This window comes from Kwoniella shivajii, chromosome 9 (assembly GCF_035658355.1).
Source record: "Kwoniella shivajii chromosome 9, complete sequence".
NCBI classification, from domain to species: domain Eukaryota; kingdom Fungi; phylum Basidiomycota; class Tremellomycetes; order Tremellales; family Cryptococcaceae; genus Kwoniella; species Kwoniella shivajii.
This window is the reverse complement of record NC_085916.1, coordinates 144,319-159,439: the sequence shown is the minus strand read 5'-3', so window position 1 is coordinate 159,439 and position 15,121 is coordinate 144,319. Positions and strand designations below refer to the sequence as shown.

At 42.1% G+C, this 15,121-nt stretch overlaps 6 protein-coding genes across 6 annotated transcripts; 2 read left to right on the top strand and 4 right to left on the bottom strand.

Annotated features, from left to right (window-relative positions):
* Positions 1-265: 265 nt before the first annotated feature.
* Positions 266-1,491, top strand: IL334_006385 (uncharacterized protein; the record flags this gene model as incomplete). Its single annotated transcript, XM_062938089.1, has 7 exons — positions 266-285; positions 387-415; positions 484-572; positions 705-827; positions 971-1,022; positions 1,176-1,266; positions 1,359-1,491. 7 exons carry the CDS (start codon positions 266-268, stop codon positions 1,489-1,491), a joined length of 537 nt encoding a protein of 178 aa, XP_062794140.1.
* A 525-nt stretch (positions 1,492-2,016) lies between these two features.
* On the bottom strand, positions 2,017-5,942 carry IL334_006384 (uncharacterized protein; the record flags this gene model as incomplete). The annotated part of the gene is made up of 18 exons (XM_062938088.1): positions 2,017-2,050; positions 2,112-2,218; positions 2,272-2,342; positions 2,490-2,556; positions 2,618-2,988; positions 3,047-3,313; positions 3,376-3,406; positions 3,469-3,542; positions 3,597-3,694; positions 3,754-3,776; positions 3,844-3,902; positions 3,973-4,143; positions 4,211-4,518; positions 4,573-4,586; positions 4,647-4,710; positions 4,804-5,005; positions 5,164-5,579; positions 5,848-5,942. The coding sequence occupies 18 exons, from the start codon at positions 5,940-5,942 to the stop codon at positions 2,017-2,019; spliced, it is 2,472 nt and encodes an 823-aa protein (XP_062794139.1).
* An 800-nt stretch (positions 5,943-6,742) lies between these two features.
* On the bottom strand, positions 6,743-8,798 carry IL334_006383 (uncharacterized protein; the record flags this gene model as incomplete). Its single annotated transcript, XM_062938087.1, has 5 exons — positions 6,743-6,772; positions 6,843-7,668; positions 7,745-7,864; positions 7,934-8,315; positions 8,702-8,798. 5 exons carry the CDS (start codon positions 8,796-8,798, stop codon positions 6,743-6,745), a joined length of 1,455 nt encoding a protein of 484 aa, XP_062794138.1.
* A 638-nt stretch (positions 8,799-9,436) lies between these two features.
* Positions 9,437-11,757, bottom strand: IL334_006382 (uncharacterized protein; the record flags this gene model as incomplete). Its single annotated transcript, XM_062938086.1, has 7 exons — positions 9,437-9,691; positions 9,817-10,061; positions 10,131-10,314; positions 10,394-10,722; positions 10,959-11,211; positions 11,364-11,546; positions 11,710-11,757. 7 exons carry the CDS (start codon positions 11,755-11,757, stop codon positions 9,437-9,439), a joined length of 1,497 nt encoding a protein of 498 aa, XP_062794137.1.
* Positions 11,758-12,110: 353 nt separating this feature from the next.
* Positions 12,111-13,437, top strand: IL334_006381 (uncharacterized protein; the record flags this gene model as incomplete). Its single annotated transcript, XM_062938085.1, has 5 exons — positions 12,111-12,140; positions 12,318-12,500; positions 12,599-12,648; positions 12,742-12,853; positions 12,979-13,437. 5 exons carry the CDS (start codon positions 12,111-12,113, stop codon positions 13,435-13,437), a joined length of 834 nt encoding a protein of 277 aa, XP_062794136.1.
* Positions 13,438-13,628: 191 nt separating this feature from the next.
* IL334_006380 (uncharacterized protein) lies at positions 13,629-14,885 on the bottom strand (the record flags this gene model as incomplete). Its single annotated transcript, XM_062938084.1, has 3 exons — positions 13,629-13,936; positions 14,037-14,679; positions 14,760-14,885. The coding sequence occupies 3 exons, from the start codon at positions 14,883-14,885 to the stop codon at positions 13,629-13,631; spliced, it is 1,077 nt and encodes a 358-aa protein (XP_062794135.1).
* Positions 14,886-15,121: the final 236 nt, after the last annotated feature.

Genomic DNA, 15,121 nt, shown 5'->3' with positions numbered 1-15,121 from the left:
TCTCACCGTTGATTGATGATCCCCAAATTGCGCCTATCGACGTCATTCCAAGAAGGCTATGTACACTGACAAAGGAAAGAGTTGATAAAGGAAGTTTCATGTACTGTATACTGACGTGGACTCGAAAGTATTTCTAAAAAAAAGTATATAAGCAACTGTGTCAACAAGGAATTGGTCAATCTGAAAGTTGATTCGCACATTTGTCACAGATCGTTGGAATATCATTACTGACTATCAATTTTTTGAATTTGATTAATCAAGCATAATGGCTGAAACCAAACTACCGTAAGTTCTCTCACTCAAATTTAGTGCCCTTTCTCGAAGAGGAAACGATATCAGTACTGATTACTAATGAGATTTATTGCATGCATGTTGGGAAAAAAAAGTAATGTTTTTTTCGTCGTTGGCATTAACGGTAAACATTCTTTCTCCCTTACCGACCTATACCTTACCTGATGACTTACTGATGTTCCTTGTAACTAGGCAAAGAAATTGGTAAAATCGAATTCAAGTTATATGACGATATAACACCTAAGACGTCAGCTAATTTTAGATCTTTATGTACTGGTAAAGTGAGTCTCTGCCAGAGCAACAATGTATTGCATTCCCACACTACACTACACTACAGTACCTTCGGGTCCTTCGGGTAATGTGTTTATCAATGTTTTTCCGATACTTGTGCTGATCTTCATATGAACCCATAGAAACCAGATGGGACACCATTACCCAAAGGATTCGGATACAGAGGAACTTTGTTTCATAGAGTTATTCCTGATTTCATGATTCAAGGAGGTGATTTTGAGAGAGGTGACGGGACCGGAGGACAGGTGAAGTCCAATTTCTTTCTTTATTCAAGATTTGATAAACGATATTTCTGGGATGGCGGAATAGCACGTCTCCGATTGAAATGAAGGGAGTTTGAGTTTAATCACTGACTTATCCACAAATGCTTTGTATCCCATTTCTGTAGTCCATTTATGGCGATAAGTTTCCTGATGAGAATTTCGAAAAGAAACATGATAGTGAGTTTTTTAAATCTCAATACTACTTCACAGCTATCGTCAACCAATTTCAAGCTCCCCGATTTTCCATCACGAATTTTCACCGATTTATCAATTTGCTTTGTTTATTTTCTATGCAAATTCGTGGAATTCGTTCTGACTGCTTGAGAATAGAAGCAGGCCTTTTATCATGCGCGAACGCAGGCCCTAATACCAACGGATCACAATTTTTCATTACTACTGCTAATTCTTGCCCATGGTTAGAGTAAGTCTTTGTTTTTTACTTCTTCAATTTCAATCTCAAACATTTCACCTCGATCCAGCTGAACGGATTTATACTTGTGCTTCGTGACATAGTAACAAACATACCGTATTTGGTGAAGTCGCTTCTCCATCTTCAATGGAAATCGTCAAAATGATCGAGTCGAAAGGATCTAAAGATGGTAAAACCAAAGAGAAGATCGTTATCTACAATTGTGGTTCAGTCTGATCAGCTCTGGGGATAGCAGGACCGCTTGCATATTGTAGGTAGCTCAAGCGAGGATTGATACTTTATGAGTCAGACTATATACAATGTCTGGAAAAACGGGATGGTTGAGATGCATAAGTATTGGAACAAAATACCAGATACCATCGCTCGTATCAAGGATAAAAGCTTTGCGTTCGATACTCATCCAGACACATCGAAATTTTGCAAACCACCGGACTCACCAGCTTGTGACCAATACTTCTGGTTCAATTTCGTTTGTTCGTAGTCCACAAGAAGTCATGTATCTACCTGTTGATAGCACGCAAATTCTTCTTCAAGGAGGGGAGGTCTACATGCTTACAGTAGCGCAGCTTTGAATCCCAGAGATCAACAGCATATGGTGCATTTCTGCAATAAGCCAAATTATAAACAAATTATCCATATCGAACATCTAAAATTATTATAATTATATGAATGATATACTGTACCTCCGAATTTGATTCCGATAAGTCCCACTCGTTCGTCCTCGGCTCACCTAAGCATGCATTACCATCGCGGAGCAGGAGATTTGATCGGATAACTAAGATTACGTCGGATCAGCCATGACTTTTTTTCAAGCATTGTCTCGTTCGATTTCTCACCTGACAGTCTCCCCTCCACCTTGAGTCTTCTCAACTTTGATATCGAAAACCAATTCTCCAGCTGAATTGTACTCGACAGCGGTATAGTTTCTCCTGTTTAATACGTACTAAGATAGGGCAGAGTCAGATGATTGTTTTTGGATTAACGAAGGAAGCTGACCTTCAACTTTGACGCCGACCCATCAGTATCTTTCTCGAAGAGCGGGATCATGATTTCATCTGTATCTTTGGCTGTTCCAAGTGGACAAGATTAGCTTTCCTTCTTCATTCGAGGGTTTTCATCAAGAGATGAGACAGAACTTACCATCTGCAATGTTGAACAAGGACACACAACTACCGATCAGCATTCCATATCAACAGTGAGATTGCACCACTCACGCAGCGTTCGATGCTTGTTACTACCTAAAAATGCCACCATCTTAGCTGCACCAGGAGGCGGTGGCGTCTATGATTGACGTCAGCATTAATCTGCCATTTCATCTTACACGACGACGTGAGGTACGCACATTTACGATTGCACTGGTGATGATATTCAACATATATCTGTGATCTTCTTCAGGTCGGATCTTCATCCTTTGTTTTCCTTTATTGTAAGTGAACAAACATCCTACAGCGGCCAAATGGACATCGCCCGATAAAAAGGTAATCCGACATTGCATCTCTTTCGCTAGTTCTTGACATTCCAGCACGAGCCAATTTCTTTCTTTCTTATGTGTATTTGCACACCAATGATCATTGAGATCATCCAACAATTCTGATGCTTGGTTGAACTTATTGACCATAGAACCCAAGCCCATAGCGTTGTGTCTTGCTAGCATGTTTATAGGATTGTATTTGAAATCCAGGAAATGCTCCAAGAACGACATTCGTGGATAGGCTGCAATATGTCATCAGTGCCCGGGCAATATCCATGGCAGTAACCACATTGTACTGACCGATAGGGACACCCAACAAAATCACCAACTGTTCAATACCTGTCACCTTTCTTACTTCCCCAAATGCCTTTGCGTAAGTTTCGGTGGTACAGATCCTGTCCAGCTTCCTCTCTGCTCTACAATCCAAAGCCAACAGTGAGACTTTCGGTCCAAGGTAGACAATCAAAGAATGTGATGGGAACGGTATCCATGGTCCCCGTTTATCACCTATGATCATGCTATTCAGGGTGTGAGTGCCAGGTATGGGATTGACGCCATCGATCTCGTCTATGTCATGAGTCAGCTGGTGAGATGAGGAAAATTGAAACTGTTGTGAAAACGATATTTACCGGAAACGAAAAGCTGGAAAAGTAGGAACCACTGAAGAGCGAGACTATGTGAGCTTGTGGCAACATGAATCTTGGATAGAATAAGATACCCACGAAATATCCCCTAGATCCCACAAACGACATAATGGGAGAGGCTTGAGTTTCGTCGTCATAAGTCCCGAAACCGTCTACGTACCTGTCAGCTGGAACTGTTGCCAAGACCGTCACCATGAGCAGCTTACCGATGAGATCGTGATCATCCAGCATGTTCACCATTGGTATGGTAGAATTGGCTCTTCCAAAGGCATTGCTCCTAAAGATCTTACAATAATGATTGAAGCTTGAAGAGTAACGAGGATCAGCTAGACAGCAAGGAGGACTTCTGACCAGGGGACTTACTAGAACCTATCAACAGCTTCTCTCTGCAAGACCAAACGAATCAGCTAATGCCCAGCAACGCCAGAATCGGTACCAGTTAACAACACTCACGATCACATCAGTCAACTTGGTTTCCAATTTAGCTTTCCTGTTGGGTGCCGTGATCCACTCTGTGGAGAATTGGTTTGTCAGTAACGTTCATCTCCTTCCACAAAGAGGCGATACAAGCGAGTTGCTTACCTTGCATCTCTAGCTCTCTAGTCAAAGCATCGCAGTATATTTGGTCACCACCTCCGACCATACAGTGGAATGGCTTCTCGTGGTGTTTGAGCAACAAATCTTCCCATACTGGATCGTAACCTGAAGGGTAGTTGCCTTTGAATTCGTCGGGATTTACACCTGACGAGAAACCTAATCGAGTCACGATATTAGCCTGTGATTTGGTGACGTGCAAAAGTGAAAGCCAGTATTGACACACCATTACAACTATGAGCAGCCCATCTCATGTTCTCCCCTATTGAAGGAACGACAAAGTCCATTTCCGCACCACGGTTCAAACGATATCTAACTGTCATTTGAGTTTGTTGTAACGGGATTTCAATCATAAACCTGAAGAAAGACATGTTACCATCTTTCGAAGCGTACGTGTGTATCCGTCTTGATTCAATGGTCTGATTAGGTAAGAGCGTCTGAGAAGGATCGTGAATTGTCGGAACTTCATGGGATGGTGGAGAATGGGGGTGGAATGTTAAGGCCAAGGACGGAAGGGTTGATAGGTCAGAGCCACTGTTGTTGCACAGTAAGCTAATTTAACATGGTCATGGATGTGTTTGGGCTTACTCGTCACGGACAACCTAAGGGTATTGGCATCGTCAGTATCCAATGACATAAGGAGAAATTACCGCAAGACTCACAACTAAAGCAGCTCCTTGCCAAACATCGTTTTTGACGGTATAATAAGCTAATAACGGACCACACCTGTCAATTAAATCTCGTCAGCCCAGTTCGTCCAGAGTTTAGGTTTCGAATTGGTACGTGGACTTCTGACTTTCGATAGATAAGAACACTCACATCATTTGTAAATGAGGTTCCATCCTATCTCTTATACTCCAATGCCTTTCTAATCCTGGTTTCCCATTTTGCAATTGAGTTCCATTTGCTTGTCCTGGTACACCCAAATGACCATTTTGAGCGTGATTGCTCCAGCCATTTTGAGTTTCGTGGTATTTCTTGACATCCTCTATCGATGGGCCAGGGGATGTTTTTGTGCCGCCTAATAGTTGATTGGAAAGAATAACATCAGATTAGCTAATCATTCGCAACCTAATGTGTAACTATTGATCCGTCTCATCTTTCCCCATCGTTGACAAAACCATTGCTATCGCCGTCTCCGCCTTGCCTGTCCATGTTTTAAAGAGAGACACGACATACCAGCTTCGCCCCCGATTTCAAGTGCTCCTTTGTCCATCCCACTAGGTGCTCCTGCATCCTCTTTTCCTCCTTCTTCTTTTTTGGTACCCTCTGGTCCTGTTTCAGCATTTTTCTGAGCACTGGTATGAGGGAAATTTGATACTCCTGATTTCGAAGGTGAGGTTTTTGAATCTTGGTCTGAGATTGACGTTGATGGTGGGATTGGACCTAGGTGCGGTTCATGTGCTATAGGCTGTATAGGGTCATTCAGGGCTCCTATGACTTGACCTTGACCATCCACTGCGACAGGTTCTTCTTTCGACAAGTATGTATGAAGATGTAATGATGGATGAGCGTAATACGATGCGTGAGCTGCAGCCGCTGCGTTTCGAGATAAGTGTTCGGCTCGATGAGCAGCTCGAGGCGATACGGTGTCCCTTTGGAGAATCGATGGTAATCGTCAGCCATGTGATGGGGTATGTGAAAGATGGACGCAAATATTGACACTTACATCTTGTCCAATGACGGTTTACGTATGTGATGACAGCTGAGCTAGTTGCTGTTGTATGTGTTCTGATGATAAAGACAAAATGGTCATGAAGAAGAAGAAGAAGAAGAAGAAGAAGAAGAAGAAGAAGAAGAAATGAGAATGATGGTGAATATATATATGTCAGTCACTGCCTTACTTTTGTCCCAACAACGCACAGATCCACAAAGCCAAGCACTCGTTCAAGCGAGGTCAAAGGTACCCTTGGAATGACACCACACACACACACAGTGCACGGGGGTGCTCTGTCCATCACCATCAAAAGTGGCAGTCCTTTCGAATAAAGGATGAGAAGATCGGGAAAAGGAAATAGGTAAAACTCACGTTATGTCCTATCGGTAATAAGAGATGTACACGATAATACCAACAGATGATCTCCTTCTCTGTACCTGCAAATGTGGATAGATCAATTGGAATAGATTCCAAACGGTAAAGTATGATATCGAGCAGTGATCTTAAATGAAATCAACCAATCCAATTCAAAGTATCTGTCCCCGATCTCTTTGATTTATTTAGTATTTACATATTTATTTTTTTCACTCGTTTTGTTTTAATAATGTCTGGTTAGTCAACCTTCCCTGAATGCCAAGCCATACAAATAGAATTTCAATCATGCCCCTTACGTCATCTCATTATATCATGGCCACAGCAAGTTGTCCTCGTAATGATCACACAGTGGTAGAATGCATAACCATCTCCAATATATATCTCAATTGAAGGCACATCCATCCCACGCAATTGTGAACAGCATTATTACATCCCAAGGCCACTGCTACTTTGCTACCTTGTTTCCATTAGCACTCCATCTAAAACGAGTGTTATTTATCGAATCAACAGAATATATAGAGATCCGACCGAGTATTAAGAAAACAAAAAAGAGAACAATTAATAATATAATGCTACAAAGAGTTTACTGAAAATCATTCTCAAGGAGATGAGAATGAATGCCTAGACAGATACCGTCCAGTACTTTTTGATTTGATCGAATTGAGCAATCTGATAAGAGAAAAGAAAGAAAAGGTACATATTGTCCATATCCACGTGACTTTCACCTTACTGTCTTGAATGAGAAGGGTTAGCGACCTATGTTCAGTATGACAATCAATCAGCAAATCATCTCATCATCAACTTTACAAGCGACTCATCTACTCACCCTTAGTGGATCTTCTCTTTCATGGTTTGGAGTATCTATACTACCTTCACCACCGGTTGAGTAACCTCCATACGGATCTTGATAACCTTGATTAGCATTTGGTGCAGATAGGTATTCGTCGTTTGGGGCATCTTGATAATTTGATGCGTCTCTAGGATCGAAATAGTATCCTTGTCCACCTTGTTGTAATCCATCATATCCACCGTTACCGTGTGGTTGTTGTTGATGAGTCGCCGCACCATACCCTGCACCTGCTGCAGCTGCTGCGTAAGGATCATACCCACCTGCTGTGTTGTATGAAGCTCCATATTGACCATATTGAGTCATGGGTTGATTGACCGTTGAAGGATATGATTCCGATGTCGGTCCATTGGATGAATGATAATCATTATCTTCATCTAATGGTGATCTTGCCGTGCCCGCTCCACCCGATGAGGCAGCTATAGCAGCAGCTGTGACTTCTCTATCTAACCTTTGTCTTCTTCTTCTTCTGAAACAAAGTAATCCCAAGGCGAATATGATTCCAACGACAACCAAACCAACGACTACAAAGACACCTGCTACCGCACCTTTGTTATTGAAGAACGTATTAGTGCTGGATCCACTTCCTTTGCCACCACTATCCAAAGCTCCAGTGGGGTTATGTACGATTTGAGTGACAGTGTAAACTACTCCATCGGAAGTAGTCACATAGGATGAAGTGACCTCTGAAGGTGTACTGGTTGTTTGTTTACCAGAAGAATCGGTTGTGGTTATGACGCCAACGGCGGAGGTTACAGTGGTCTCGGTGCTAGAAGATGAGGGAATGACTACCACAGTGGAAGTGCTGAAAGTGCGAGAGGAAGTCAGTCCATCGATTTTTCGGAGGTTTTACTATAGAAAAAAATTGGTGGTCTACTTACGTGGTCCCTCCCGGTTGACTCGAAGCGCCATTGACAGTAGTCGTCGATAGACTTTGAGCAGCTGATTCTGATGAAGCTCCCACCGTTATGATAGTAGTGGTTGTACCGCCAGGTGTGGATCTACAATACGTTGTTCGAACATCAGTTATTGTTTCAGTCGAGTTATTCGCTTTGAAATAGATGACTTACGGCTGTGCAGATGAAGCCGCAGATTGTGATTGTTGATTGGTTGTTGGACCTGCACTTTGACTTTGTTGATTGCTTGGGGATGGTGATGGATCAGGCGAAGCGCTTGGAGATTGAGCTTGGCTTGATTGAGCTGGAGATGCAGATGAAGCTGCTTGTGATGGTTGTTGGGATGATGGTTGAGCCGATGGTTGAGCCGACGGTGAAGCTGACGGGGAAGCTGATGGGGATGGTTGCGCTGAGGGTGAAGGGGAAGGTGATTGTGCTGCTGCTGAAGATGGTTGTGTGGATGGTTCGGCTGACGTGGCGGGAGCAGCAGATGAAGGGGCCGCAGCGGAGGTAGGTTCAGAGGAAGGAGAAGCAGAAGGAGAAGGAGTTGGAGAAGCTTGATGTCAGAATTTGAAGTTGCACGATGATAATTTTTGATAGCAAGCACGAGAACGACGGAGGTAGGGGTAGGCAGACGGACGGATGGACGAACATTGAGTCGACAGATTAAGAAGGTGGTTTGACGATACAGTCGAGCGAGGGAGGGCGTTCGGGGAAAGGGAGAGGATCGCAACATTGAGTGAGCAAGAAATATGTCAATTTTGACAGTTGACGGATAGCATAGAGCACGGCATGTAGAATTCCATCAACGATATAGCAATCGTCGATACAAATTACAAGCGTGATTTCCCCATTCAATCTCCAGATTTTCTTTTTGGAGTTTGTCTGACCGATGGAGACTCAAAAGAAGATGGATAAAAGAAGGAATTGAGATAAACTCACCTGCAGCAGAAGTGGTTCCGGCAGCGGCAGAAGAGACTTCTTGTCTTTTTATCTGTAAAGCATCTTTACGTATTTGATGATGTTGCATTTGTGCCATTTTATTTGATTATTCGATATGATTACCTTTAAGCCCAGTGATATTATATTTCTATGAGATTGATTTATGATATTTGTCGAAGTCGACTGGTGAAGTGAAGTGAAGTGAAGTGAAGTGAAGTGATGTGTCAGAGATCAAAGCGGTGAATTGAGCTTTCTTTTTTGGGTCCAAACCTTCCTTTTATCTTATATACCAGAGAAATTGACACCCCTTGTTTTTTGCAAGGAAAGGATACTGGATGATCTTCTCCTCCTAGACTGAGAACAGATAGTGCGCTGTAGATATAGCTGGTGATGATGATGGTGATGATGATGATGACAGAAGTATGAGTGAATGGGACTGGTGATAAATGGCAATACAGCTAAATATCATCATTTTTAATTTTCATTTGCTGTGCTGTGGTGATTAGAAATATGATGCGGAACATCCCCAGCGGAAAGAATACTACTCGTACCACGTGGGACGACATGGGAAGATGCGGGAAGTCGGGTTTGGTGAAGATGTTTGAGAAATTACCATATCGGGTAAATCCGAAATCAGCGTTTTTTGTGGCATCCTCCCATTTCCAACAATCCCCGAATTTGTACTCGTAAGAATCAAATGGATACTGATAAATGTACATCGCCAATATATCACATTCATACTTGATCAACTTCGATCCCATCCCCACCGCCATGTCCATGCACCCCTGCATCACCGTTCCCAATACCGTTACCCAACTGACTCTCATCGGTTTCTTCCTGTCTTAGACGTAAGATCTCACTTGCAGTCCACAGTTTCTTGGATAGACCATTGGCTAAATTAGGGCCGAATAGATCTGCCACTCGGTCCAAGTTCACTTGAGGCGTTGGTGTTTCTGCTGGTTTGGGTTTGATGATTACCGAGATACATTTCTGAGTACCACAGTGAGACAAAAACGAGACAGAGATCCCGAATCAGCCAACAAGACATAATATTGTATACCCTTACACACTTCGCACAGTACTATCGATTGTGGAGATAAGAACGTGACACTCACTATCAAAGCTCTGATCAACGGATTCTTCTTCTTACCACTTTCACTGTACAATCTCCCTGCTAAATCATCAATCCTACTTATGCCTTCACCTGCTTTGCCCCATACGGCAGTCTTGACAGCTTGAGTACCTAATGACGATAACGCAAGGAGTGAACCTTCGTATCTTCCTGAAGGAGGGTTCGAGGCTCCGAGAGGAGATGGGAATGGAGGTGAGTTGAGTGCTTTGTTAAGAGTCGAGACGAGTCCTAACAAACACACAATTAGCTCCTGCTACGCAGACTGCATGACCGTTTGCCTTGTCAAGGTGGACTCACTTGGTATTAAACCAGGATATGATTTGCCATATTTCTCAGCTATCTTACCTAATACCTGAGAAGCGTGAAGCCTTAGATCGAATGGTGAAGGCTGGTTGTTAGATGATGACGAAGATGAAGGTGGATGTGGTCCAAGGGGTACAGTTAGTATGATTGACATTAATGGTGGAAGTAAGATATGGACCTGATTTGGTAGTCCCGTATAATGTCAACACGATTCATCGTCATGATCACTCAGTAGACAAAAGGGGACAGCCACTCACGTATGGTTCCAAGAACACACCCTCGTTGTTGACTAGAGCGTCAATTGCATCGATCAATTGTGATATAGTACCTGTAGGAGCCATGAGGCATTTCTGTACACTTTCACCTAACCATTTGACCACATAGACTAGTATTCCAGCTACGGCCACGTCCGTTCTAAGTGACGCTAGTGCAGCGAGTCGATGTCGTTCAGGCTCAGTCTCTGGACCAGTGGGTGAAGGAGGTACAAGAGCGGTGGTCAATCGAGTAAAGTAAAGTTGGAGTTCTTGGGGTAACTGAGTACGAGCTTGAGGTCGAAGGGAAGTGGACGCTGGTTGTGGGCGAGACGCTGTGATTTTTCCAGTGTGAGTGAAATCTGACGTGAGATCAAGTTTAGACAGGAGACAGAATAAGATGATAATTGGAACGGAAAGGATTTTGTGCTAAAACAGGAATGACAATTGCATTCTTCGCATAACCGCTTCTACCCAATCCATCTTGACATGAAAACCTCTTCGACAACAGATAATGAGAATGGGTACAAAACCTCGTCCCAAAGTAAACAAAGGAAAATGAATAACTCACGTCCAGCTCTTTGAGTAGGAGTAGGGTTTTCCGTTATGGCAGGTTGTATACCTTCTACAGCCAACCAATGAGCTTTCCATTTGACTCCTGCTGAACTTGCTACACCGGCAGGTAAAGGTTGTTTCAGATATGATGCGAAATCTATCTCTTCGTCTGGGAGATGATATAGGTGTTGAGGATGGTTGGATGATGAGGGGATAGTGATTGATTGGAATTGGGCTATTGGAAGGGGACGTGGTGGGATTAAAACGGGCTATTACCAAGTGGGGGAGTGACATGTTAGCTCGAGAATTTCGAACGATGATACATCGATCTGTCAGAGCTTTATATCACCAGGAGAAAGTGTATGCGAGGATGGGATGATGAAATGTAAATAAACAGGAGTGAAAAGATCATCTAACTCACCTCGACATTTAAAACTTCCATGGCATATTCAACATCTTCAGGTAACAAAGTAGCTCTTTTTCCATGAATCATGAATTTTTTAGCTTCTTGAAGGATCAAATGAAGTCTATATTCCACATCTGAAGCTAATATATCTGCTGCTCCTAAACCCAATGGATCTATAGGTAATGATTGGGCTACTTCCTATTTGTGCATGAAAATTCATTAGCGCCTGTATTGTGAGATTCATCATGAGCAAAACCAGAGTATTCGCAACTTTGTTGAGCGGATTTATACAATCCAGTACAACGTACTAGGTACCTGCTGATATAATGGATGGGTAATACTTGACTGGACTGGGACTCACTGTAATTGAATCAGATGGGTAAATACCCGTTGTCTGAGGAGGAGGCATTATAGATTGTCGTGTGCTCTTTTTCCTTTTCGTATGTTTACTGCAGTGTTGACTTGTTGCAATCCGAGCAGTATGCTCTATCAAACCGTTTATCTAATTCTTGACTGATGCTTGGTCGTCGAATAACAGGATGATTCAAGTATGATATGTAGAAGTAGGAAGAGAAAAGAAACAAAGTAAATGTAAAAGGTAACTGTTGTTCGTAAGTTTGGTTCCTGTTAAAAGGAATTCGTTCGCTCGGAAGTGATGACCGGTGACTTTGTATCTCATTTGTATTCCTGACACATATGTCAATCGAGCCAACTTGAATCTCACTTTGCATACACATTCAGACTGCATAGATACGAGCTGAGATGGTACCGTGGAACGGACCCAGAGCGAAGGTGAGTGTATGCTACTTTGGAACGGTCATGTTTGACCGGTTCTGTCTTTCCCGTCTTCCACCTTCCTTTCGGCAGTCCTATTCTGTCGAATTATCCAAGTGTACTCCACCATCCCACTAGCTACTGAATCATCATCTGGCATGCTATATCTGACGTCCATGTCACTGTATGCTATAGGTGCAAATCAAATTATCGATCCAACGATTACGTACCCTTCAAGAAAAGAAATTGGCATTAGCTAAATTATCCAGAAGGGAAATAGCAGATTTAGTAGGTAAAGGTAGGATTGAAACTGCTCGATTAAGAGTAGAAGGTTTAGTTCAAGATGATATATATGTTGAATTATTGGAGGTCTTAGAAGTGAGTTCCTAATCAAAAGGACGAACGACCTTGATTGCCAGGAATGACAATGGTAGGAGCTGGTTTCAAGTGCCGTTGATCGTTAATGCCTGCATTAGTTATATGTGGAGACACTTCAAGCTAGGTTCAACTTACTTGATTCATCAACGTGAGTGAATCTACACCCTTACAATCCTCTGATTTGGATATACTGTACAAATGGGACATGAATTCATGTTTACGCTTGTGTACGAATGTATAGTGGCGAAACACCCGAACCATCAATATCAGATGCAGTATGCTCTATAGTATACGCTGCTCCAAGAACTGAGTTGAAAGAATTACAAGTATTGAGAGAGCTGTTGATGCATAAAGTGAGTTTGGAATAATCTTCATACTCACTCAACCATCAATCATCAAAGCACTACATTCCTTATCTTGTCCTGCATATAACTGATGCTGGTACTTTTCGTTTCTTTAACTTGCATCAATAAAATAGTACGGACGTAATTTCTCTATATCATTATTACCTTCAACGCCACCACCTACACTTGTACCTCCTAGGGTATTATCTAAATTATCAGTATTTGTACCTTCGAAAGAACTGGTTGATGCTTATTTAAGTGAGATCGCAAAAGGATATGGAGTATCTTGGGTTCCTGAAACAGTTGCAGAAGATCAAGATGATGTTGAACCACTCCAAAGGGATAGACGAGACGATGACGAGAATTCAAACAATGGACACGACGGTGATGAAGGAGATAATGAAAACGGTCAAGAGGCAGGTAAAGGATCAAAAGATGGGAATGAAGAGGAGCAGAAAGATATAACGAAGAAAAAGGAAAAGGACACTTCGCCAGAGAAAAAAGTTCCTTCACCTAAACCTCCCCCTGCTAAGAAACTATCCGAAGAAGAAGAATTGGCTCAACGATTTGAGCGACTGAAGAATCTACGGTGATAATCACCTCGTTGAAAGTAGGGTCACCTTGATAGTCTCTTCTTGCACTTTAATATGTGAAAATGCATTGTATGACATGTAGATGTATGAAGTAAAGCTATTGCGTTCACTATAGGATGTTTTGGATTGTGGGAATGATGTCTTGAACAAATGGTGTCATGTTCTTCCACTGCGCAGTATTAAATACCTTGTCATATACCTTCTTCTCCTTGTTCTTCATCCCTTTGAATTTCCTCTCCATTTTCCCAAACGACAATTCTCCTGTCCCCATCTCTCTTAACTGCTTTTCTCCAATATTCTTTGGTTACTACGCCATCCCCATTTCCAGGTGTAAGTACCACACCGTTCGCACTGACATAAACTGGTATATCATTTTCGATTAATTTGGTCAATGAGAGATAGATGTATAAAGTTGAATTTGGTCTGGGAACTATTGTACCGACGTGGGATGGGGCTAAGTGTATATGTTGTCTTGACATCGTAGACAGACCTTGGGATTCTACAGTGAGCGACGTCAGTATGTATTGATTCCGAAACACGGGGATCGTTGGATTCAGGTGTGAGAAGAAGAGTAGAGGGCCATAAAGTATCTTACTCACCCAATACATCCCATAACTCCCACTTGGTACCATGAACCATTGTTCCGGCTTTAGTTCTACCTTGTTGATCATCTTTTAACAAATCCAGATGGGAAGTACCTTCAAGATTTATCGAATGACCTTGAGTCGCACGTATGAAGTATTCTCCTTTCTTCGATGCTGATGTTGTCGTTGACGTTTCACCTTCTTCACTACACGAGGGATTCGATGAGTCCGTAGTTGATGGCATAGGAAGGGATATTAAAGGTAATTCAATCGGTTTATCATCTACTATCGTAGTTTTAGACAGTGATGATTGTATATTATCAATTTGAGCCGCATCGATACCTTGAGAAGAAGCACTTTGTTCTGATCTGATTTCAATAGGTCCACTTCCACTTCCACTTCCATTTCCACTTTCAATATCACCACTTCGTATGTCACCTTCTGCTATTTTGGAATCACCTGTTCCATTTCTATTTCGACTGACTGAAGAGGATAACGGTTGCTTCTTCTTTTTAGGTTGTTGATGACCTTTTTTCTTTTTCGGTATAGGTGGACTTGGATCATATCCGTAAAACAATTGGAATCTTTGTTTAGCGTTTTCAGCTACTAATCTCAGTACCATTGATAAGTCTACTTCTCTCAATTTGGGTCTTTCCAACTATATCAGATTGAGTTTAGTCGATCAGCATAGTAGACATATATATATATATGTATATATATATGTATATCACGACTCACAACATGATCAAGTTTTACATAACCATCCGACCTGATATGTAAACCTTCTTTCTCAGCTCCATGTCTTAGTATATAGGCTAATGCTTTTGATGCTCTGACATCTGGTGTCTCTGGTGGTCTGGGCATGATATCTCAACTGTTGAGCTGTTGTAAAGATGAACAATGAATACAACGAAGCAGTCTTGATGAGATTTCTCAAGTTGATCAATCAATATTTGGACCGGGTGGAATAAATGGTTCTGGTTACGTTTTTACGTTTTTACGTTACTTTTTTTGAGCAAGTGGGATTGAGAATTGCCATTCATTCATTTATTCATTCTTCACTTCTTTTCATACTTCTCCTTTTAACAACATCACCATCA